This window comes from Numida meleagris, chromosome 27 (assembly GCF_002078875.1).
Source record: "Numida meleagris isolate 19003 breed g44 Domestic line chromosome 27, NumMel1.0, whole genome shotgun sequence".
NCBI classification, from domain to species: Eukaryota; Metazoa; Chordata; class Aves; order Galliformes; family Numididae; genus Numida; species Numida meleagris.
Genome location: NC_034435.1, coordinates 3,778,906 through 3,803,682, shown reverse-complemented (window position 1 = coordinate 3,803,682; position 24,777 = coordinate 3,778,906). Strand labels below are relative to the sequence as shown.

At 48.0% G+C, this 24,777-nt stretch overlaps 2 protein-coding genes across 4 annotated transcripts in view; one reads left to right on the top strand and one right to left on the bottom strand.

Annotated features, from left to right (window-relative positions):
* The window catches only part of UPF1 (UPF1, RNA helicase and ATPase), a 19,953-nt gene extending 706 nt beyond the window's left edge, over positions 1–19,247 (top strand). The window contains exons 2-24 of one of the 2 annotated variants that reach the window (XM_021378575.1): positions 4,654–4,796; positions 5,224–5,313; positions 5,838–6,005; positions 6,393–6,573; positions 7,089–7,250; positions 7,871–7,955; positions 8,126–8,224; positions 8,406–8,523; positions 9,361–9,520; positions 9,645–9,763; positions 10,016–10,180; positions 10,392–10,506; positions 10,695–10,838; positions 10,964–11,177; positions 11,380–11,497; positions 12,512–12,668; positions 13,653–13,795; positions 14,433–14,607; positions 15,012–15,093; positions 15,604–15,765; positions 16,004–16,221; positions 16,639–16,761; positions 16,874–19,247. In XM_021378575.1, the coding sequence (XP_021234250.1) occupies positions 4,654–4,796; positions 5,224–5,313; positions 5,838–6,005; positions 6,393–6,573; positions 7,089–7,250; positions 7,871–7,955; positions 8,126–8,224; positions 8,406–8,523; positions 9,361–9,520; positions 9,645–9,763; positions 10,016–10,180; positions 10,392–10,506; positions 10,695–10,838; positions 10,964–11,177; positions 11,380–11,497; positions 12,512–12,668; positions 13,653–13,795; positions 14,433–14,607; positions 15,012–15,093; positions 15,604–15,765; positions 16,004–16,221; positions 16,639–16,758 (3,138 nt within the window). In that variant the 3' untranslated portion in view covers positions 16,759–16,761; positions 16,874–19,247. The remainder of the gene's footprint in view (positions 1–4,653; positions 4,797–5,223; positions 5,314–5,837; positions 6,006–6,392; positions 6,574–7,088; positions 7,251–7,870; positions 7,956–8,125; positions 8,225–8,405; positions 8,524–9,360; positions 9,521–9,644; positions 9,764–10,015; positions 10,181–10,391; positions 10,507–10,694; positions 10,839–10,963; positions 11,178–11,379; positions 11,498–12,511; positions 12,669–13,652; positions 13,796–14,432; positions 14,608–15,011; positions 15,094–15,603; positions 15,766–16,003; positions 16,222–16,638; positions 16,762–16,873) is intronic. The other variant, XM_021378576.1, reaches the window with a different exon arrangement.
* Positions 19,100–24,674, bottom strand: GDF1 (growth differentiation factor 1). 2 transcript variants are annotated; one of them, XM_021378590.1, is made up of 3 exons: positions 24,309–24,674; positions 22,823–24,272; positions 19,100–22,135 (listed from the first exon to the last, which is right to left on the bottom strand). In XM_021378590.1, exons 2-3 carry the CDS (start codon positions 23,106–23,108, stop codon positions 21,303–21,305), a joined length of 1,119 nt encoding a protein of 372 aa, XP_021234265.1. In that variant the 5' UTR covers positions 23,109–24,272; positions 24,309–24,674; the 3' UTR covers positions 19,100–21,302. The 2 variants fall into 2 exon arrangements, with proteins under 2 accessions (XP_021234265.1, XP_021234264.1); XM_021378589.1 differs by having other exon boundaries at positions 22,823–24,674.

Genomic DNA, 24,777 nt, shown 5'->3' with positions numbered 1-24,777 from the left:
GGCGGGAGGAGGCGGCGGGGCCGCGGGAGCGGGACTGTCCTCGCGGTCGCGATATCGGGGTGCTGTCGTGATAGTCGCGATACGGAGCGAGGAGCGCAGCCGGGGGAGGAGGATTTCGGTTTGTTTTCTTCTTTAAAGCATGCGCCTGCGAGTTCTGTTTGGTTACGAGGAGTTGAACGCTTTGAAAACTAGGAGTCGCTTCGCTGAGTTTCTTTGGCAGAAGCCACCGTTGCCTTCTGAGAGGTCCTTTTTTATCTTTGTTTCTTCGCCACCTTTAGCGCGGCGGGGTTGCCAGGCGGCTTTGTTTGGGGTTGTACGGGAGTGACAGCAGATAGCGCCTGAGCTTGGTGTGCAGAGGTCCTCGTGGCTGAAAAATAGCAGAGTTCTTAATGCTGCCCGGTGAGGGCCGTGTTTCTGGTTTAACAATTCACAGAAGCGAAAGAGAAGAGGGAACTGGGGCTGTGTAGTCAGAAACCAAGAAGTGTTATAAATGGAAATGCTGCTGGTCCTTGTGCTGCTTCTTGATTGTCTATAGCAGAAAAAAAACCAGCAAAAAACAAACTCAAAAGCCACACCTGAGAGGCTGGGCTGTGTTTTTTTTAAGTTGGACTGTTTAAAAGATCATGGAATATATTGTTAAGTTTCACTGTAATGTTATAAATACTTAAGTAGTCCCAGTGTTAACAATTAAATGTTTGCGAATTGTCCACATTCCAGGATGTGAGCTTAGTGGAGTTGAAACGCTGTAGATAAAAGCTCTTCATCCTGAACCAAAAAACACTCAGAGGGGTTTCAGTTTTTTAATTTCATTTTCCAAGGTGGATCTGTTGGGATCTGTAAATGACGCAGAAATGAGCAAACTTAGAGCAGGTGAGTGAGCCCAGGGGGTGGAAGCCTCCAGGTGTGTGGTGCAGGTGGCATTGTCCTGCTTCAGTGTGGGGCTGTCCTGGTGCTGGGCAGTGCTTGGCCCAGGTGTGGTGCTGTGCTGGGATTTGCTCTAGGGCAGTGTTTACAGCGTGGAATTAGGGCTGAGCTCCTGTGGGCTGTTTGTTTTATTGTGTTTACTTGTTGCTCTTGAGTTCTGCTGGGCAAAACAAACCTTTTTCCTGTTTGAATCGAAGTTATTAAGTAGTCTGTTGGTGTGTAGTTAGCAGATGTGTTAATTGATGGAAGAGACATTTGGAATACAATCTTAGTTCTTAAGGCTCTGATGGTTGTGATCATTCCAGAACTCTCAGTAGAGAGTGTCTGGACAGAAGAGGAAGGAAAACCACCCCAGAATGAGTCTCAGGGTGTAAGAGGCAAGACCAGAGGATTCGTTTCTCTTTTTTTTTTTGTCTCAACATGTTTGAAAAGCCTTTGAAGTAAGAAGGGAAAAAGAAAAGTCTGGAGAGCACATCCAGGTACGAGTGTGTCTGTAAGCATCCGTCCTGGCAGGCAGGAGGCAGAGGATGTTCTTAATGGCTGAGTGCTTTTATTTCAGTGCAAAGTTTTGCACTTGCCCTGATGCTCTCGAAATTTGGGGTCAGGGGAGGCTGCTGAAGCAGGGACCCAGGAGCACAGTGAGTGTGGTACCCGGAGCCATTGCTCTGCTTGGACCTGTGCCTTCCAATGTTCTCATCAGTACTGAGGTCAGAAATAGACCACTTTAAGGATTCTGGGGGAAATTTTACTTCCTTGAATAAGTAATGTAAGCTTGTTATGCCTTTTGGCAGGAACATATCTAAGTTTAAGCCCCACAGACTGCATGCATTTTTGCCTAGCTTAAATTTTTACCGTGATTGGGAATAAAGTTTGAATAAATATTATTTCATACTGATAAACACTGAAGGTGTATTATTGTTACTCTTCTGTTCCATTTTCTGATACGTTTTTAGTGCCTTGTTGATTGAAAAAAGATGAATTGGGCAGTGCAAAGCACCTCATTTCTTCAGAAAATGTGGTTGGTTGAGCCACACGCTGAAAGCTTTATTTCTCATGTACGTAACTAATAGTTTAAGAGGATGCTGTTACCACAGATTAGTGTCTGAGTGACAAAAGGCAGGCAGAGGTTAAGTAGTGCAGGAGCAACGCCTGCTGTTTTCTGTAAACAATAGAAATACAGTTTTCTGATCATTAGGCAGACTAATTTGCATATTTGATTTGTATTAAGATGCATTTCCCTGCTCCCTCGGGCCAGGACTTGGTTCTGGTGGGAGGAGGCAGCACGTGCTCCCAGACCTGGTGCTGGTGTGCCCTGAGCATGGGAACGGCTGGGTTGGGTTGCGTGGTGCTGGGCTTGGGGTTTCCTGCAGTCCCGGCAGCCCTGGTGTGAGCAAACAGCTGCTCCTCATTGCTCAGGTCCCCGTTGTGAAACAGCTCGGTCTCTGCTGCTGGGAGGCTGACTGCTCTCAGTAATGCACCTTCCCTTGTTTTGAAAGGGAGATCGAATAAACACTACAGATTATAAGGTGCTGCAACTGTTACATTGCTTTAGTGGAGACTCTACAAAGTAGTAGTAGTTAGCTATGCAAATCCGAAAGTGCAGGTTTTCTTAAAGCATGAGAAAAAATTACCTGAGCTGGGCTGGTGTTCCTGGGTGTCCTGTGCGTGCTGCACAGTGTTGGGGTGCAGTGCCACGGCCGAGTGCTGTCCTGTAGCAAGATCCTGGCAGAATCCCTGCTTAGCTGCCCTTGTTTCTCTTGCTGCAGCCTGCCGTGTACCGCTTCAGAGTACAACTGTGCTGCGTGGCTGTGTCACCTGTTGATGGGCTGGTGTGTGGGTGGGCACATCAGCCAGAAGCACGGCGAGGAGCAGCGGTGTGCTGCTGTCGTGCTGCTGTCACCCAGCTGGGGCTCACGGCACTGCTGCTGGAAGCTGCTGTGTAAATTGGGCCAGCTGCTCTGCTGTAGTGCAGCTCGGCTGCTCTGAGCTCTGCTGCCGTCTCCTGAGCAGTACGGTGGAGGCCAGGGAGGGACCAGCAGCTCTCAGAGCCGTGCAGGTTGCTTGGCGTGGCCGCTAAACTTGCTGTGCCAGAAGTTTCAGTCAACACATTTAAAATAGAGAAGCCCCCCCCCCCCCCCCCCCGCCTTACATAACAGCTGGTGGTGCCAGATTTTAATAACATGCACACAGGCTAACGTGGCAGCGGGTTTAGAACAATAGTTGGGCCACTTCCTTCCTGTGTGCCTGCTGAGGCGCAGCCGGGGCTGCCGGGTCCTGCTGGTGGCAGATGTGACACCGCTGTGACATCACTGCAGGCGTGAACGCTCCGCTGATGTAGGATGAGAGGCTGCTCCTTGTGCTCCTGCCTTAGAAAATGATCTGTGCAATAGCACTGTCACTACTTGCTCGGCAATCCAAGTTTTATGCGAGCTTCCAAAAAAAAAATTGATGATACTGGTCAGCTAATGTCTGTAATGACATGCGGGGCCTCCTCGGAGTAGGCTGATGGGAGCTGCCCCGGGAGCATCTGGTGCTTGTGCTTCTAAGAGGTTTGAGTTAACTTATTCCTTTAGCCTCCCTATAGCCCACCTATTCTAAGAGCAATTAATGAGCTGTGTTCATATTTTCTTAAATATCACTATATTTCAAGTTGATGTTTGCATTGAAACAGCTATGGAGACGCTGTTAAATATGGGGGGGATTGCCAGCAGCGTGTTGAGCTGCTGCAGTTCCCCCCAGGAGTGTAGGTCTGCAGAGATGTGGTAGCTGTGGCAGCCAGAGTCCCAGGGGACGATGGCTGCTTTAGTCATTCTAAAATCTGATTTGTGACATCTCACCTGCTGGTGCTCCTTCCTGGTGGTAAAAACACTGCTAAGGATTGCCAAGAAGGAGTTCTTTTTAACATGACTAAGACTTGGTGTGCAAAATGTGCTGATCAGCACTTTGTGGTTGTGGCAAGTAGCGTGTCATCAGTGGAGAGAGAACACCTGGGTACGCTGCGTTAGCCACGCGGTCTGTGAAAGGCATTGCTCTGAGAACTTGGGCTGTGGTAGCTGTTGGAATGGACCTTTGTGGGTTTCCTGGATAACTCGATGAGGTCCCTTTGTTTGGAAGGAAACTGTATGGTGGCTAAAACAATTTTCGAGTAATACAGTAGTGATTGCCACGCCTGATGTATTATGCAGGTATGTGTTTGATTGCATGCAATACAGGCGGTATGCCTTGAACAAGTGATGCTGCCTGGAGAGCTGGGCAGTCTGCTGAGAGCCAGCTTCTGTTATTTCTTCTCTACCTTGGTTTTCAGTTAGGTATGCATCGGGATAGGTGTCTTGGTCACCTGCTCTCTGTTGTCCTCGTGTTGTGAAGTCGTGCTTTGGGATTCTCTTTGGGGAGGAGGATTGGATTGGTGGATAGAAGAAAAATCTAATCCATAGAAAAGCAACTGCCTTTTGTGATTCGTTTTTCCTATTTGTGAATTGACACTTCAGTATTCCTGTAAAGTAGGAGCTAACGTAGCAAGTATCAATTATACATACAATGTCTTTATATATGATTATTTTTCATGTATGTAGTATGTATTTCAAACTCCTAGAGGCTTTTTTCTGTTCTTCTGAGTTTTTCCTGAATTAAAGACAAGTTTTCTTTCATAACAAAGTAGGGATTACCCTTCTTGGCTTTGTTCTGAACATATTTTGACAGTATAACCTGAGCACTGACCTTGTATTCTAGGTGAATGGACCTGACGGCATTCTGCAGAATGGAGCAGTGGATGATAATGTAGCTAAAACCAGCCAGCTTCTGGCAGAGTTGAATTTTGAAGAAGATGAAGAAGATACTTATTATACAAAGGATCTTCCCGTGCATGCTTGCAGGTGAGACCCAATCTTTGCATCAGGCTTATTGTTTCCAGGAGGTGGGGGCATTCTGAGTGAAACATGCATGCTTAGAGGATTGCTGGCATTTTGAGTGCAGCTTTCTTGGAGGCAGCCGCCTACTGGTGGGCAGGTAGTGCCCTCTGGTGAGCTCCTGTGTACTCTGACAGTGCTGCTTTGCAGAGTTCTTGGGCCTCTCTTCTAAGGACTGCGAAGTTAAGCCATCCTAGGAATGGTAACGATGGAAATAATTTAAAGGCTTGCCTCCAGCCAGAAGTTTAACTCGTGTTTGATACTTCCAGCAGCTCTCATGATTCCTAATTTTCACTTCTCTTTATTTTGTACACTTCTAGATAGTTCAAATCTTGTATTTGCATTTTCCTATGAGTAATTTCCTGATCACTTCCTCATCTCATTTTAATTCCAGTTACTGTGGTATCCATGACCCTGCCTGTGTGGTTTACTGCAACACCAGCAAAAAGTGGTTCTGTAATGGGCGTGGAAATACATCTGGCAGGTAAATGATTAAATGATGGAAATTAGATGGCAAACTTGCTTTAGAGTGTTTGTTTTGAAATGGCATAACGGGTGTGACTTACATTTTCCATGATGATTGAAGTCTCGTGACTTGAATGTGAACCTCCAACCTCCTCTAGCTTTTCCTGTTATGAGCTTACAACTCATCTCAGTGAAACTTGAATTGCTTTTGTGGCATGAGTTCACTGCTTCTTCCCCCCATGTTCTTGCAGAACAGTGCTGTGATCTGTAGGGCTTCAGGAAGCTGCTTCCAGATAGCAATAACAACTTCTTACACAATGCCCCTTCTTTCACATTCACTTTAAAGCATTCAGAAACACTGAAACTGTTAGCAGTCATTTTGGCCTGGGTGAAAGGAGCAAAGTCTTACTAATGTCTGCCAAAGTATGAATAGGTTTTTGTTTATCTCTTTAATAATGACTGAGTTGCAATGTTACCTGAAGTTAGGACTAAATCTGGTTTTCATTTTAACTGCTTATAAATATGTGTCCTCTCTGGTTTCAGCCACATTGTTAATCATCTTGTGAGAGCAAAGTGCAAAGAGGTGACTCTCCATAAAGATGGACCTCTAGGAGAAACTGTCTTGGAATGCTACAACTGCGGATGTCGTAATGTGTTTCTCCTTGGCTTTATTCCAGCTAAGGCAGACTCTGTGGTTGTTCTGCTGTGCAGGTGAGAGAATGCCTTTATTACAATGTTTGTGTCAAGTACTGCACAACCAGATTTCTAAATGGCAACCCTCAGCTTTCACTTTGTACCTAAGTGTTTTACACTCTAGCCTTTTTTTTCCCCATGTCATATTTAGTATTTTAGATGCTGAGTTCTTTTAGTTCTAGAAATACAGGAGAAATTCTCATTAGGATACCTTGCTTCTCCAGGGTTGAAATACCAAGTACAGGAGCTGATGAATTGGCTCAGCAGGCTACTAGTGTTGGCTTTCTTCTTTTGACCAAGATGCTTGAAGTGTTTGAAGAATGTGATAAAGATGTTCTTACACTTGGGTAGATTTCCTTACAGTTGTTAAATTTAATAATTTTTCTCAATATTTTGGTTATGCAGGCAGCCATGTGCAAGTCAGAGCAGTTTAAAGGATATTAATTGGGACAGTTCACAGTGGCAGCCTCTTATCCAGGATCGCTGTTTCCTTTCGTGGCTGGTAAAGATTCCATCTGAGCAGGAACAGTTGCGAGCACGTCAGATCACAGCTCAGCAGATTAACAAACTGGAAGAACTTTGGAAGGTATTTACCACTTTTCGAATACCAGTTATGTTTTACTTAGTGCTGGTTTTGTGTTTTATGAAGGAGGGACGAGACTGTTTTAGCAACAGTGTAAGGCAGAGAACATAATCTAATATGTGTGAGGTTCAAACCTTTCCTTTTTGACAAGCAACAGAACTGGGAATTGACTAGAGAATTGAAGAGATCACCTGTTGAAGGAGAAAAGCTTCATCTTTAGGTTCTTTAGTTCTACAAAAGTTCAGCTGTCAGACAAAGTGCAAAACCAACTTTCCTCGTTTTGAGTCTTTTGCTTGTTTTGGGTTGGTTTAAATAATGACCAGCTAAGTAAGAAACTGCTCACATTTGGTAGTCAGTTACTGCTTTTTGACTGGATAAACAGACGTACAAGAAAAGCTCTCAAGTTTCATCTGCATTTAGATGAGCATCACATAGTATCTTGATACAGTTTGAGCAGTTTATTGTCACTCGTTTGTGCTTAAAACTTTGAAACAAGACTCTTGTTCATTAAATTCTAGGAAAATCCATCTGCAACCCTTGAGGACTTAGAAAAGCCTGGTGTTGATGAAGAGCCACAGCATGTCCTGCTTAGATATGAAGATGCTTATCAATACCAAAATATATTTGGTCCTCTAGTCAAGCTCGAGGCAGACTATGACAAGAAGCTTAAGGAGTCTCAGGTAATCTGCTTGAAAAATGCCTGTCTGGGGGAATTCTGACCAGTTCTCTTGTATCAACCACCTTGTCACTTCGTAGAATAGAAGGAAGACTCAAGTAAAATAAATGTAATATTACTGTAATAAAGACATGACAGTAATTAACAGTACTAATGATGTGTGATCACAGGGAAAGGGAAGAACTTGAAACAACACTTAAGGCCTTCCATCTCTTCTGAATTCAAAGTTTATCTTTCCTGGAATCATATTCCTTGTCAGAACTGCTACTTGGCCACCTTCTGTTACGTTCTTTTCCTCATAACATTCCATTACCTTTGTGTCAGTCAGTTTCCAGACAAACTTGCAATATAGTGGGGGCACTTAAGGGTTTTTTTTACAGAACAAACGCAGCTGGTGATTACAACTTATTTCTCATTAACTAGATACATTGCCTTTGAAACGGAATTAACTTCTGCAGATGGTGTGAACTCAGTCTGTAATAATAAATACAGATGTTTGGTCAGTGACAGTGGAACAGCAAATTTTATATTTCTTCACTGTTGTGAAGTATGGGATTGTGAGGATTGTGGTAGTTGGGAAACAGCTCTTTAAGAACATAATATATGATCTTTCTTTATTGTTAGACCCAAGATAACATCACAGTCAGATGGGACCTGGGCTTGAACAAGAAAAGAATTGCTTATTTCACTTTGCCAAAGACTGATTCAGGTAATGACAGCTCAACTGCATGTTTTGTCTGATTTTGTACCTGGTGAATAACATCAGCATTTAAAGAACTGTAACGGTTTGGCCTGAGATATAAGATAGTCCTGGACGTTTTCTGCATTGTGGGGTGGTGGTTGTAAGTGTTCTGACAGCATTTTCTCTTTCCTTTGTAGATATGCGTCTTATGCAAGGAGATGAGATCTGCTTGAGGTATAAAGGAGACCTGGCCCCTTTGTGGAAAGGAATTGGCCATGTTATCAAAGTTCCTGATAGTATCCTTTACTTAACGAGCCTTCAGGGAGGCTTAATGGAAGGTTGAATTATCTCTGAGGAGCCCCTAAATTGTGTACACAAGTAATTTTGAAACCATCGTAATTAGTGGGCGTCTACTTAATAAATCAAAATCGGGAAAAATAAAATTCAAATTTTTGCTATAGATTACTACTTAACGAGGTTCTACAGATTATGGTGACGAGATAGCCATCGAGCTGAGGAGCAGCGTTGGAGCCCCTGTGGAAGTTACTCATAACTTCCAAGTGGATTTTGTGTGGAAGTCTACTTCATTTGACAGGTATTGAGAAAGCACTTAAACTTGGAGATAATGAGTACAGTAGGTGTCTGTTTTTTCTTTTAACTCAGTGGGATTTTTGAGCAAGAGATGATGTGTTGTTTCATTATACTGGCAATCAGAGGGAGTGTTCTGAATGCATCGAGTTCATGAACGTGACACCTGCTTCACAGAGCAGAGCTCTAATTGTTGTTAGAGGTGGTAACGTTCAGATGAATTCTAAGCTGTCAGTGTTTCTCACTTTGAAAGCATGTTCAGGGATTTTGGAAATACATTCGTGTAACTTGTAAATCCAAGGGGAAAAATTAACCTCAAGCTTAGTAACGTTTGGAATTTTAGAAGAAAAGGTCTGGCAGTTCAGTTTGTTAACAGTCGTGAAGCGCTCTCTGTTTTTTTTTTTTGCTCTCCTGAACTTGGAATCACTTTGACTACCTGAAGTGTCAAGGAAATTGAATCAGCTTTGGGGTCCGTGGGCTTGAGATGTGTCCCTACTGCATTTTGTGAGATAGGAGTTTGTTTCTTGTCCTGTAACAGAGGCATTGAGTACAGCTTTTATTCAGATCTCGCACCTAAAATGACCGCTGCAAACTCTGTCAAAGGCTAGTTCTGCTACAGGTTTGTGGCTGTACTTTGTAGCATGCACAGTGGGGAAACAAAGATCTGTGTTCTGGAAGTCTAATATTAGTCTCTTAATTTTGTTAATAAATGCTTTGCATTGTTGTCTTTTTCCAGAAGATGTTTTAATTTGTCTGAAGGCTCATTAACTTTGTTAGACACTTGTGCATAGTTTCACCTGAGGTAATCCTGATTTTGTTCTGTGTTTTTTGTCCTTCATTTCAGAATGCAGAGTGCTTTAAAAACATTTGCTGTGGATGAGACTTCGGTGTCAGGATACATCTATCACAAACTGTTAGGCCATGAAGTGGAAGATGTAATTATTAAATGCCAGTTGCCAAAGCGCTTTACAGCACAAGGACTTCCTGATCTCAACCATTCTCAGGTAGCCTCAAGTTCCCTTTTTTCCTGCATGCAGAGAATATAGTAAGGGATTTATGACTGAAGGTTGAGCAACTTCGTAATTTCCTGTGCATGGAATACTGAATAGCATTAAAATAATTCTGTAGGTTTATGCTGTGAAGACTGTCCTGCAGCGTCCTCTGAGCCTTATCCAGGGTCCCCCTGGTACTGGAAAAACAGTGACATCAGCTACCATTGTCTATCATCTGGCTAGACAGGGCAACGGGTAAGAACTTCTCTCAGTCTTTATGCATGAGGTTACCTCATTATTGGTCCAAAGAACCAGCTCACATTTAAACTTTTAAGCAGTCTGTATCCTTGAACTGGGAAGATTTTCTAGAAATATATTATTCTGTGACGATCTGAGCTTATGTCAAAAGATATTTGTTGTTAGCTTATTTTTAGGGAGCACGTATATTAACACAGTGTTGCAAGCCTAGCAGGAAATTGAGACATTTTGCCTTTTCTTTTTTCCAAGGCCTGTGCTAGTCTGCGCCCCGAGTAACATAGCTGTAGATCAGCTGACTGAGAAGATCCATCAGACTGGTCTGAAGGTGGTTCGGCTGTGTGCTAAGAGCAGGGAGGCAATTGACTCACCTGTGTCCTTCTTGGCACTGCATAACCAGATCAGAAACATGGATAGGTAAGGAATGGGTGAGGGGAGGGGGAAGACACCAAAAAAAAACCCCAAACCTCAGGTGCTGTGATGGATGCAGTTGTTATATTTTGCTCTGTGCGTAAGTCATTTTTAGTTTTGCAAATATATTCTCTTGTTTCTGTAGCAGTATGTGAAGAGCTTCACTGTGAGCTGATGTTGTTAATTAGACTATAATGCAAAATTCCTCTTTTTGCAGCATGCCAGAGCTTCAGAAGCTGCAGCAACTTAAGGATGAAACTGGAGAACTGTCGTCTGCTGATGAGAAACGTTACCGTGCGCTGAAACGAACAGCAGAGCGTGAACTGCTCATGGTAAAGTTCCATCAGATATCGTAGTTCAGTTACTGCCCTGTCCCAGTGGAAGCTTAGTTGCAATTTGTTGGTGGATATCAGAATACAATTTAACTTTCGGGGAGATGCGTGGGATGGTATTCGGTGGCCTTCTGTATGGAAGTGCTACCTATCCTGCTTGATTGATTTCAGTTGTGTTTCTGTCTCAGAATGCAGATGTGATTTGCTGCACGTGTGTGGGAGCTGGCGATCCAAGACTTGCAAAAATGCAGTTCCGCTCCATCCTGATCGATGAGAGCACGCAGGCCACTGAGCCAGAGTGCATGGTGCCAGTTGTGCTGGGAGCAAAGCAGGTAGGAGCCACGGGATTTCTTAAAGTATGATTTATAAATAGGTGAAGTAGTAGCGTAGGCAGACAATTCAGACTTGGGTATCTGCATTGTCATCAGTCAGTGGTGAATTTTTTTCTTTTCCACAGCTTATTCTTGTCGGTGACCACTGCCAGCTTGGTCCCGTCGTGATGTGTAAGAAAGCTGCGAAGGCAGGCCTGTCCCAGTCCCTGTTTGAGAGGCTGGTGGTGCTGGGGATCCGCCCCATTCGCCTGCAGGTGCAGTACCGCATGCACCCTGCCCTCAGTGCTTTCCCATCCAACATCTTCTATGAGGGGTCGCTCCAGAATGGTGTCACTGCGGGTGAGTAAGAATGGGATTTCCTGCAAATTCCTTTCTCTTCGTTAAGGATCAAAGGAAAAATTCTTTAATCTAGATTCGTTTTCTTAAATGAATTTAGGAAGGGAACTGCTGCTGCGATAATGGCTTTGAGTCTTTGAGGTGTTACTGTAAAGGTGGTTTTTCAGTAAAGCAGTACTGACTTTTTTACTTCTGTGCTCTTTAGCTGACCGTGTGAAGAAAGGGTTTGATTTCCAGTGGCCACAGCCAGATAAGCCAATGTTTTTTTATGTTACACAAGGACAGGAAGAAATTGCCAGCTCGGGCACCTCTTACTTGAACAGGTAAGAATTGATACTGAGATAAATTTACTTGGAAATACTGATATTGTAAGGAGTGTGGGGCGATTAAGTGCCTAACGTAAGTGGGATGAATTTAAAACAGAAGTAAACTGACTGCATTTGCACTGGGAAGTGCTGGTTGAGTCCCATTTCAAAGCCTGAATCCCAGTAGCTCCTGAAACAGAATCCTAACTGATAGATGTTGGAAGAGGAGAAGTTAGCACAAGAGAGCAGTGGAGGGGTGGGAATTTCATTTTTTTTTCCTGTCCCTTTTTTCTGCACATCCAAACTTTTCCAAAGAGTGAGCTTCAAATGCTCTGCTCCTTTGGTCTATGTGCATTTGTTCCAGTGCCTGGAAGGAAGAACCAGACCAACTCAAAAAAATCCGCTGTGATATTTTTAACCTCTCTGTTTCTTGAACAGCGTGTGCAAGAGTGCTGAGTGCAGCAAGCCAGGCTGCGCACAAACACACGGCACAATCGTTGGCTGACAGGGCAATTGGCATTAAAAAACATTCTATATTTAAAACTTCAAGATAAAACAGCGGAGGGATCTGTTTGTACAGCAGGCTGGGACACTTGTAATAATCTCACTCCAAAGTACAAGTGTACATTTAACTCTGAGAAGTTGCATTTCAGAAGAGTGATGGCTGTCCCGAATTCTGCTATTCCAGGAAGTCTAGTTGTGCAGTACTGAAAAGGTGGATGTAGATTTCAGGATAAATTTGTGTTGTTGAGACCTCTTTTTGAGGTGTTAGCTTTTGCCTGTGGGTTTTTTTTGGCTGAGAGCATCTATTTGTAGCCTAAGCCAAGAGGTGATAACGGGGAATGTTCTTGCAAGGCTTCAGCTGAACTAATTTGAGTGACAGAGCATTGTGGTGTGCAAAAATGATCTCTTTCTGAAGTAGCCTTTCTCACAAGGCTGGCACAGCACTCAAGTTTTCTAGACCCATTCATTGAGAATGTTTAGACCTAGTGCTTTAATTTACTTAGATAAATGAATCTTTTTTTTTCCTAGAACGGAAGCTGCCAATGTGGAGAAGATAACTACAAAGCTATTGAAAGCTGGTGCCAAACCAGATCAGATTGGCATTATTACTCCTTATGAGGGCCAGCGATCCTATCTGGTGCAGTACATGCAGTTCAGTGGTTCCCTGCATACAAAACTTTACCAGGTATGGAGTCATTGCACAGACAAGAGAACCTTTGGATGCTGAGAAGACAGAAAAGGCAGACATTGTGAAACTCAAACATTTTCATTTTTAGTCTGGCTACTTAGGCTTCAGTCTGTTTATTCTTTAGTAACTTCTGAGCATTTGAGCTGACCTTAGGTAAAATAGATGAAGGGAAGATAATGTAGGAGGTAGCAAATGCCAGTAAGTTTCAGGAGAGCAGTTTGCCAGGTAGTGGAGGAAGCCCAGTGAGGTTCTGTTGGAAGGAGAGCTTCGATGAGCCCATCCTCTGAGGACTCACTGAGGCACAAAAGGGGGAAAGGTCACCAGTGCTTCAGCTGTGGAAAAACATCTCAAGCTGGGAGACATGCAGGAAGCTGAACTCCATAAATCCTAATGCTCAACTATTTGTTTTGTTAGGAGTATGTCCTCTGATTAGTGGACCTCCTCTACCAAACACTAAAATGTGTTGCTACAAACAAGCTGGCTAGATGTTTAATATAGTCTCTTGCAATATTTGAGAACGTGGGCAGTGTTTTCACTGAAGGAAAGCTTGGTGGAAATACTTCTGCTGCTGCCAGGAATGATCTGTCCCTTTGATCCCAGCTCCTCAGTAGCTGGGAGCAGCAGTGCTAATCTGCAGCTGTATTGCCACGAGGTTTTGGAATAGTCAAAGTCATTCTGGCAGTGTATGCAGAGAAGGGATGCTTTCTGTAGCACAGGTACCAGTTGTGGGGGGGGAAACACAAGAACCATAAAGCATGTGAACGTAAAAGTAATTTGCCTTAAACTGAGACTCTCTGTTCTCCCTTGGGGAAGCTGTTTAGTGGCCAGTGGAACTATCAGATCATCTGGCATGACAAAAATAACACGTCACCCAGATGATGGGAACTGTTAGCGTGCAGCCAACATGTTTTGTAATACCTGTTGGTAGTAGAACCGTTATGCACTGTGCTTCCATGATTTACATGTTTTCCTCTGTGTTAGGAAGTAGAAATTGCAAGTGTGGATGCCTTCCAAGGACGAGAGAAGGACTTTATTATCCTCTCTTGTGTGAGGGCCAACGAACACCAAGGGATAGGATTTCTGAATGACCCCAGGCGTCTTAATGTGGCTCTTACAAGAGCAAGGTAAGGTAAAACTGGACAAGTTTTCTGTTCTAGAGACCAGCTACCAAGGGCTGTGTTCTGTGGGTGGCAGGCCTGTTCCTCTGCCTGGTTTGAGGGAGCCTTGAATGATTTCCACATTCCCTTCAACGTTACAAGAGCAATCTTAAATCGGTCAGCGTTACTGTTTTGTACTGGGAGTCTGTAGAATCCAGCATGCTCTTCCCTTCAGGACAGAAGTAGTCTTCCTTCACTCACTTCTTTGTGTCTCAGCAACCATTGTTACCGTTCTTCTTTTCTTAGAATGGGTTTGATTGTTAAGAAGGGAAGTTATTGAGAAGTCAGTGATGTGCTGGTTGGCTTCCCTTGGTATCTGCCAAGTTTTGAAACAATGTGATGTGGTTGGTTGAGTGTAGTGACGCGTTTGAGCCTGCAGAAGGGAGGAGGTTGCTGCAGCCATTTTCCCAGGAATCACAAGCTTCCAAGTGTTTTGTCAGACTACAGGAATCCTCTGCCATAAACAAGAGGGTTGTGTCAGGGTCTCCTACACCTACAGTCACAGGCTTCTCTGAACTGCCTTCATTTACTACTATTCTGGTAGTGCTGTGTAACTTGTTTTTAGTCTAAGCTGACCTTAGTTTCACTGTTGGCTCTTCCATAGATATGGAGTGATTATTGTTGGGAACCCAAAAGCTCTGTCTAAGCAACCTCTTTGGAATCACCTGCTGAATTACTACAAGGAGCAGAAGGTTCTGGTGGAGGGACCGCTGAATAACCTCCGGGAGAGCCTCATGCAATTCAGCAAGCCCAGGAAACTTGTCAATACCATCAACCCAGTAAGTTGGCCTTTCCTGTTTCTCAGGTGTCTGTGGCATGAAGTAACTGATGATCTTGTTTAATACGTGAGTAGTTTTGAGGAGGGGAAGAAGCTTTCCAGCCATCACAAAGACAAAGTAGGAAAAGAGCAAGGGAGAACTATTATCAGAACCTCAAAGTAGACTTGAAAATTCATCCAGTATTTCAGTTTTAAATAGGATGTCTGTTTTGCTTTTCCTAATTGTTGGCATGTGTTTGAGATGCAGTCAGATGTCTTTCATGTATAGAAACAGTTCTCCTTGGCGTTTGTAAAGTCTATGTTATCTGTGGTGGTTTTGCTGAACTTTTACTCAAAATAACCTACACTCGGGTTGCAGTGCACAGCCCGTGCTAAAGCTTTGTCCAACTCCTCCAATGCTTTCAGGGCGCCCGCTTCATGACTACTGCCATGTATGATGCACGTGAAGCTATTATTCCAGGATCTGTCTATGACCGGAGCAGTCAAGGTAAAGGAGCTGTCAGCATCAACACCCTTACCTGATTTCCTTCCGTTAGTCCCTGGGGTATTGGTGTCTTACAGACTGCAAACGTTTAAATGCTTGAAGAGACCCTACAGAAAAATGTGGGGGTTAAAAACTGAAAATGCTCATGATGTCTGAATACTTGAGGAGGAATTTTGCTGTCCCTAACATCGCAGGAGCTGCTGCAGATCCATGTCTGCAGAGTAGGTGAAAAGTGAGGGGCGTGTGTGTCAGTATTGCAGGAACTGTGACCGGTGCTATAGAGGAGTAGTTGGTGGTGACCACGTTAGGTCTCTGTGAGGCTTGGGAGTGTGGGATAAATAGTGAGCCAGAAATCCCAGAGGTTCTTGGCAGTAATAGGCTTGTCCTTTCAGTTTCTGGTTTCTGATTATATTATTTTTCCTGCTCATGAGTCCTCCCATTGCTGTTAAAAGCAGGAATATGAATTTCAGAATATTCAGGCTGCTTGACATCGTTGTGACTTCCCCTCCGCAGGGCGCCCATCCAACATGTACTTCCAAACCCACGACCAGATCGGGATGATCAGTGCGGGCCCCAGCCACGTCACTGCCATGAACATTCCTATCCCCTTCAACCTCGTGATGCCCCCGATGCCGCCACCGGGATATTTCGGGCAGGCCAACGGCCCGGCTGCAGGTACAGGGTGGGATGGCACCAGAGCCAGGGTGTAGGTCTGACGTGGGATAATGGTTTCAGTGCTGACGAGTGTAGGTGCGATTCGATAATAAGCCTGTTGTATTTCTCCGCACCTCCTGCACTGAGTACCACACGGAGCGTTGTTGCCTGATGCGAGTCGTGAAGTCTTTCTAGAAGCAGCTAATTCTCACACATTTGTGTAACTTCTCACTGTCGGTTTGGATAAATGCTTTTCCAGGACGTGGGGCACCCAAAGGGAAGACTGGTCGCGGTGGGCGCCAGAAAAACCGTTTTGGGATTCCTGGAACTAGTCAGTCCAACCTTCCCAATAGCCAGGCGAGCCAGGACGTGGTGTCCCAGCCTTTCTCCCAGGGTCCACTGACTCAGGGGTATATCTCCATGAGCCAGCCGTCACAGATGAGTCAGCCTGGGCTCTCCCAACCAGAATTATCACAGGTAAGCGCAGTGATGCACGGTCTGCCCTTTTTCCTGGGTTTTATGTCAGTGCTCCGTTGGTGCGTGCACGTCCTTGTTTCTTAGAACTGAGGAGAGCAGAAACTGAAACATCTTCGGTGACTTTGGCCGCAGCATTTCTTAGCCTGTACTTGGCAGGCTTTCTAAGTATACTTGGGCAGAAGAATGAAGTGCTGCATATACCAACCTCACCTTGAGCCTTAACGTTCCGCTGCTGCCCTGTTCAGCTGCCACGTATTGCTGAAAGCACTGTAGCCATTCTGCAGCAAAACGGGGGTGAACTCGAAAAGCAAAGAGGAAACAAAAAGTGATTTGTTCTTTAACGTTGGCTGCTGGGCGTCCTGCTCTGTAAGGTCCCACTGGAGCTTGGTGCTGCTTAACACACGCTCTCGTTTTCAGGACAGTTACCTTGGTGATGAGTTTAAGTCTCAGATTGACGTGGCGCTGTCACAGGACTCTACCTACCAGGGGGAACGCGCGTATCAACATGGCGGAGTGACGGGACTGTCACAGTATTAGAGTGTAAGGCACCGAGGTTCCCCCCTCTGCTTCCACTCCCCGACACGCGTTCCTGAAAGCCGCGTTTCCTCGTGGCAGCCGTAATGCAACTCTTGTTTTGCTCTCTCGCTTTCAGGTTGAGGAAGAAGAGCTAAGCTTGCGTGGAGCTTAGTTCATCAGCATTTTATTCTGGGTAATAAAAAAAATAAAATAAAATGGATACCTGTTTTCCACTGCTAAAACTGAAGCACCACTGTGTGAGAGCAACAGGAGAAAGAAACCAACCAACGGAGAGGAGAGAGAGAGAGAGAGAGAAAGGAGCGCGCGCGAGAGAGCCCACTGCTAGCTCACTGAGACAAGGAGACTGACCGGAGAGGAGAGAGAGCAACGCCGGACTGGCTGGCGCCTCACGGGGAAGGCAACTCACCCTGCAATGAGTGGTCAGCCGAGTCCCTGCTCCCCCAGTCAAAGAAGCTCGAGAGAAGGGCCTTAAGCAGGTTTCACTTCATTCCATACTTCTCTTTGCGAGCAGGGCATTACTTTTCAGAGCGGATGGGGAGAGGAAAACCCTCATCTCAGAGTTGTTCTCATTTTAAAGGGGTTCTATATTTTAGCAGTAACTGTTTACATTTTAGAAGCAGAGTATCTGAGAGAGAGTTCCTCAGTTGACAGCAGGCCGAGCAGGAATCCAGCGGAACATTGCTGATGCTCAACTCTGAGATGGAGGTTTTGTTGTCCAGCGCTGGCTCTGAAATCCTAGTGTCATCGTGTCGCCCACATTCTGAATGGGTCTTTCGTGACAAGGTGGTTTTAAAGAGATTCTTTCAAAGGAGCACTGAATTTTTAGAAGTTTGTCTCTGAATTCTTAGTGGTGGACCTGGGAGATCCTTGTTCTGAGAAGCTCCCAAAAAGTGTAAAACAAAACTAAATTAGAGCACCAACCTTGAGAACTTTCAGTGTGATTTACAGTTGCAGCAATCAGCCTCTTCTTCCTACATCGGATAGCAGTTAGAGTGGAAGGAGCCTGCGCGCTCGAGCAGGAGGAGGGTTTCAAAGTGTTTTCTGTATGCTTTAATTGGCTACTGTCTGGACTCTACTCTGTGAAAAACAAGCCTTTCTGTAAGATGAACTTTGCGCTTGAAAGGGGATGGGTTCCTGTGCCCTTCGGCCCTGGAGGAAAGGATGCTAACAGGCCTGCTTTACTGCTCCCTCGGCTGGGGGGAAGAAGTAGTGGAAACTGGGGATTATATTGGTTTTGAAGTAAAGACTACAATGTTACCGAAGCAGGCTGGAAAAACGGACAAAGCAGGCAGTTGTTGGAAGGTGGCCTCTGATGGATGGGTGTAATTAGAGATAATGGGTTAGGCTTTTGTGTGGCTTCTTCGGTGATTAACGCAGACAGCCGAGAGATTCAGGTGTTGCAGAACAAACCCGGAGCTGCTTTTTCAGGTAGTGCACCCAGCTGCGCCATCCGTGCTGGCTGAAGAAATAGCTGGAAGTCAGAGCCGAGAACAGCACGTAAGAGAAGCCATCCAATTCTGAGTTGTACCCGTATCTTAAACGAGTCCTCTGGGAACACTGGGAGCGTTTTATTTGTGTCTCAACCTTTTTAGAAACGGCGCAGAGAATTCCAATTCCTACAGACCCATTTTTATCGGATCCCAAAACGCAGCTGACCTCTACCTCCCCACGGGCAGCGATCAGCAGAGCGCGTCGTCACCTCGGCGTTTTTAAAGTTGGAATTAAGTTAGCGTTATACTCAAAGGGCTCCAAGTGTTTCTCGTCTTTTTTTGGGGGGGGGAACTCGAAATACCTCTCACATGAATGTACTTAAGCGATGTAAAACCCATTTTTGTAACTGGGGGGAAGCCCTTTCATCACTGTCCTTTCTGTAGAGTGTTGACCCGCTTCCATGCCCTGCGTTCGCTGTAGTTTTCAGGAGTGTCTCTCCCCCAGTCCAGACCTGGTGTAGCACACCCAGCACCGCGAGTCGCGTGCACATCCAATGGAACAGGTGTTCAGCATTTTTGGTCGGTCCTGCAGTGAACGTGGTTCAAGAACTGCGAAACAAACTAAAACCTTCCGGAAACGAAAACCATTCTTTTCTCATCAAAAGCCTCCAGCGTTTCGACTTCTAAAATGCGAAAGAATGGAGACACAGGCCACCTTCCTTCCCTGTGAGATGGACTGTTTTATTTATTAACATTGCCGAAGGGCGCTTTTAATTTTTTTTTCCTTCCGTAGGCTGCGTAGCTACATAGACTTTTCAGATAGGTTTAAGCTGTAACCCTCTGCAAAGCAATCCATTGAGTAATGTAACCCTCTCCCCTCCCCCCTTTATTTCACTGATGGGAATGCCTGCCTCTGCTTCGTGCTGTTTTTTTTTTTCCTTTGTAGCAGTTACTCTAAGTTTTATAAATCCAGACATCAGTGCTTGCACGGTGTTACTCTTTTGATTTTGTCTCAGTTTGTTTTAAACCTGTTTGTCATCAATAAAATATTAATAAACAGCTCTTGCATTCACGGTGGCCCCCTACCTTTCAATGACGAAACCATGCGCCATTCATTGAAACTTAGGATGATTGTATAAACTTCAAGTTTATTACTTCTTTTAAACACAGACTAGTACAAAAGTGGGAGGGGGGGGGGGGTGAAGCAGACATGGGTAAGGGAAGGCAGCTCCTGGGGGGCTGCGCTCAGCCCGGCTCCGGTAACAGAGCTCTGTGCTCCCCATGGCCGCTCCAGCACAGCTACCAAGGGAAAAGTGGTGATTTTTAAATCCTGCCCCTTTTAATTTGTCCCACTCAAAGCTCTGGAAACACTCAGGTGCTGGACGCTGCTCTCACTGCGCTAGGTTAGGGGTTACTGCTACGCGTGGGGAAGCTGAGACGCGTGTGGGCAGAAGAAGGGGAGCGTGCAGCGGCACTAAGGGCTGCTCCCAGCTGCTGGGCTGGGTCGGCCTGCAGCTGCGTGGCTCAGGAGGGGCAGCAGAAGCTGCTGCAGGAGATGCTGCTGCTCCTCTGCAGCTCTGGCAGTGGTTAAACCCTCAGCGCTTCCCTGGAGGAGGAAGGCCCAGCTGCACTCGGCAATACTTCATCAGCTCGTGGAGACAATACAGCACAGGTACAAAAAGAAAAAAAGGAAAAACAGCAATAGTCCGGGCTACGCTGTCAGGCTCATGTTTAAAAAAAAATTCAAGTCTAACTCCGATTCCTCGTCTGTCCCCACTTCCTACCTCCCCCCACCCTCCAGAAGCAGCAAAGCAGCGGGGTCAGGAAAGCTTCTGCTGGAAGGGGTGGCATCCACGGCCGGGGCTCAGCACTCACAGCTGCCCCAAAGCCGCGCTGCACCCAGCACTGCACCCAGCCCAGCACTGCACCCAGCCCAGCACTGCACCCAGCCCAGCACTGCACCCAGCACTGCACCCAGCCCAGCACTGCACCCAGCACTGCGCTGCTGGCTGCTGTTAACAGCACTGAACACGGCAAGACACGGCCACGCTGCTGCAGCGGACTGAGGCCCACAGCCAACAGCTGCAGCTTTGTCCGCAAGTCCTTGAAAAAATAAACAAGAATAAGCCAAACAAATTGAAACTAACTCCCCAGTGCATATGCACATGAACGCGGTGCCTGAATGATGAGGGCTGTAACACTGCTGGGCAAAGCTGCTGCACAGTGCCTGGGAGCTGCGGGCTCCTGGGCTCATTGCTTCTCTCAGCGAGGTCAATCAGCACTGTGCTGCAGCAGGGGGACCTCGGGCAGGGAACAAGATGCCACCGACTCCTGCACTGCCCCTACCCAGCGCTGCTGCACACATAGCAGCACTCCGTGCCCCTGCTGCATGCCGCCTTTCCTCAGCTCCTTCCCCCTGGTGCTGATGCTCCATAGAGGCTGATGCAGACAAACCCGCTACAGGTAACCTGGGGCTGAACAGAAGCGATGCAAGACATGACTCAGCTCTGAGGACGCCTCCCGGCCCCAAACCAACCAACAGCCGCAGTTCAGGCGTGAAGCAGAAGCTCCGCTGTCCCACAGCCCCTGCTACCCCGGGGAAGGGATTCAGTCGCGAGGCGGCTCGTGTCACGACACCATTACCTCTTCCTGCAGCGGGGCCAGAGCAGCTGCAAAAAGCTGGAAAACACAAAGCCCGGCGGCAGCTCCGCCACGAGGCCGCCAGCAGCACCAGCAGCCGCTCTGCCAGGCACGAGACGGGGCCGGGATTCCCAGCCTGGTGCTCCTGTCACCCACACGGGATGGGTGAGCGGGCACCCATGGTCAGAGCTGATCATGACCCCGTAACCGCGTGCAGGCTCTGGCAGAGCACTGCTCTGAGCACCCAGCACAGCGCTGCCACTAACGCACATCTCTGTCACCATCCCTTCACACAGACCTCCTCCCTGGCTCCAGCCAAAGAAGGCAGCACGGAGGGGAGCGCTGCCAGTCCCTGTCCCAATGGGAAACTCCCTAAGCACCAGCACAGAGGGGATTTATCACACTTGGATTTATTCCATCAATCATTCCCTGCGTCACACGGGGACCCCACGGCGCATACCCACATGCACTCCGCTATCTGCAGCCACACTCATCCACCACCATGTCCTCGTAGTGCCTCAGCACCACGTTGTCACTGTTGTCATAGTAGAGGATGGAGATGGGGGACAGCCTGACAGGGACGCAGCAGGGCTGGGGGGTCCCCTCCGGGTCCAGCGAGTGCACCATGGTCTGCAGGATGGCGTGGTTGGTGCTGTTGAGCTCAGCTGTCAGGGGGAAGGGGCACTCTCCCAGGCAGTAGTTGGCCATGTAGCCCTGCGGGGCAATGATCCAGTTCTCCCAGCCCACGTCGCTGAAGCTGATGTAAAGGCGCCGGGGCTTGCAGAGGTTGCTGGGTGTGATGGGGACGTTGTAAGCGCTCCTCCTCCTCCTGGAGGCCCGGCACTGCTGCTGGCTGAGGGTCACCACCAGGAGAGAGGTATCCAAGAAAGAGTCGATGCCAGCGCAGAGGCTCCGTGGCCCCGCGCTCACTGCGGCCGAGGCTCCGTCTCCGCTCACCGCGATCTCCAGGATCAAGCCCAGGTTCCTGCTGTTTGTTGTCCAGTCCTTTGCCACGTCGCTCAGGTTGAAGAGCAGGGACTTGTGCAGGCGGGCGAAGGACTGCTCCACCAGCAGCTTGCGGCCTGGGCCCAGGGAGGGCGTCCCCCGCAGCGGCACCTGGCAGCTGCGGTACAGCCTCAGCTCGAAGCCCTGCCCCGGCCAGGGGCTGTGGTAGGAGTTGTGGCTGAACTTGATCTCCAGCTGAGCCATGGTCAGGCGCTCGCCCTCCTCCAGCACAGAGAGGTTAAAGTACAGACGCTTCTGCAGGCACAGCAGCGGCTGGGGCTGCGCGCTGTGAATGAAGTGGCCTGATGGAGAAGAAGAAATAGAGGGGGTGGTGTTTGAACCCCGTTATGCCGAGGAGGAGCAGCCTCCCAGTGCTCACACCAAGCTCCTGGCAGCACAGCAAGAGGAAGACGGGCAGAGCAGAGGCAGGCAGCCCAACACACCCACAGCTGCCGGATCAAGATGACGATGCCATGGGATGGGGCCGCCAGCCCCACGGCCTGCAGAAAGCTGTCCCTGTCTCCCCTAGGACAGGGGCCTTGTGAAGGGGTGGAGGGAAAGGAGCAAACCGATGGAACTGACAAGATGCCGGTGAAAGCCAGCCCTAGATTTCCACTGGAAACCCGGGCTCAGCAGAACCTAGCAGTGCCTGGAGATGTGGAGGGCACTGATGAAGCAGCTCCATGTAACAAAACGGCTCAGAGAAGCCCCACGCCGAGGGGCCAGCTGTGCTGTGTGGGCAGCCCGAGGCAGGAGGACCAGAAGGAGAAGGGGGACAGGACCCAGCCGGAGCATCTGCCTCCACCCAAAGCCGGGAGCCTAAACTCTAAAGTCATTACCTACAACATCCTCATAGACCAGACCATACACAGCCCGGACTGGTCTCAGGAACCAGTGCTGGCCGTTGCCTTGTCCTCCCCCAGCCATTCCCAGCCCAGACCACAAAGGGGCTTTCAAAAGACAGGACCCAAACGGCAGCATTTCTGTACCTTGGTCAGCGAAGACACGGATGATGTTCCCAGGGACATTAAACTCCTCCACCCTACAACCATCCGCCGGGTCCCTGTTTGTTGCAGGAGGTGTCTTTCTCTTCTGGAAGATTCGCCAGAGCACAGACGGCACCGGAACGGGGATTTTGGGGCTGGGCTTCGCGCTCAGACCCAGGGATTTTAACAGCAAACTTTCCTGCAAACTTAAATCCATCCCCAGACTCACAGTAAGGAGAGCCCAGGCAAGGCCAGCTCCAAGGCTGGCACGCGTGGGGAGAGGCCACATCACTCCGCTTTCCTTTCCTTCCCGCAGACAAAGAGCAGCACTGTGCAGGGACCCACTCCCAGCTGCACTGAAGACAGGGCCTGGGGGTGATGATTGCCTGATGGGAGCCTTTGATCTCGTTAGTGCTCAATTAGCACACAGGGATTCCCAGGATTGGGCAGAGGGTGTGAACAGACCCCCCTGGCTCCCCGGGGCCTGTTAACCCTTTGAGGCCGTGCCAGGGCGGCAGCTCAGAGCTCCCATCCCTTCCGCATCTCCACAACATTGAGGTCCAACAGCAAAGGTCCTGGCAGCGGCGCGGGGCCGCTCCTCCCTCCTCAACGCTGCCAGCACGCCCAGCGCTGCTCCCCGTGCCCTGGGAGAAGGGTGGATCTGGTGGCCACCCCACCCAGATCGGGGAGACACGGCTCAGTCAGGGCGCTCTCTCCCAGATCAGCTCTTCAATCACAGCCTGTGACACTTCTCTCCATAGGCTGCCAGCTTCCAGCACACCACGGTCTTCCAACTCTGCCCTTCAGCTCCCATCTTGCCCTGTCCTTGCACAGCCCCCGGTGCACAGCCAGCCATCAGCACCCACTCCCCACGCAGGGTCCCCCCCTCACATGGCCACTCAGGCACAGGCACACACAAAATGCTGCAACCCAACCAGTGCCAGTGCCCAGGCACACAGACACCATGAAATTCGGTTTCCTTCATTTCCTCCTTCCTGCAAATCCAGCTCAAAAGCCAAGGAACTCAAGCAGTGAGACGCAGCCCTCCGAAACCCTGCTAGGAAATTACAAGAAGGCGACGCATCCTGCCCCAGCCTGGCAGTTTCCATCAAGCCCAAGTCACATTTTGCTTACAGTTTACCACGTAACTTTCCCTGAGGCTCACGTGGCAGCCCTGGAGTCAAATCAACACACTCAGATCAAATGGTAAAAAAAAAAAAAAATAATAAAAAAAATTAGTCAGCCTCTGATGCCTGGAATGGATGCACCCAGTACCCCCTCAGCACCCACTGACTCTGGCTGGGGGGAGCTCTGTGCTGGGACAGCCCCAGTCCAAGGGCTTTGCAGCAAAAAGGTGATGACCCAGCCCAGCCCCCAGACCCCACCAGGCTCAGGTCGGTGCTGCCTGGAAAACCAGCACAGGGAGCAGAGATTGACTGCTCTTCACTTGAAGCTCTTGCCCAAGCAGACGTTGCTGGGCAAGAGCTACCTCTTACATAGGTTTTTTTAAGCAAACAAGATGTCCTGGCCCTCAATGTGGGCCAGAATAATGCTCTAGGGCTGGGTTTCCAGGAAGACCTGCACATGGGAACTGTGCTGTATGCTACAGACTCCAGAGAAGCACAGACAGCTCTGAGTTAGACACCCCTCCGGGTTAACAGGACCTGGAGGTGCACTGCTTCACCTCTGCTGCCTGCTGGCAGCTGGAGCAGAGCTGGCTTTGGGCTCCCCTTGCCTTGTACCGTGGTGCCAACAGAGGAGAGGATGTTCCCCCCCCCAGCTTGACACTGCATCAGAGCAGTGCTGAGGCAGAGAGGTGTGGAGGGACCAATGCTAACGACTGGAGAAATCACAAAGGGACTGAGAATAGCGGAGGGATGGAGTGAGAAAGGAAGCACCAGGGGACCTAAAGCCAGCTCCAAATCCTACCTGGACCAGCAAAGCCACAGCCTCTCAAC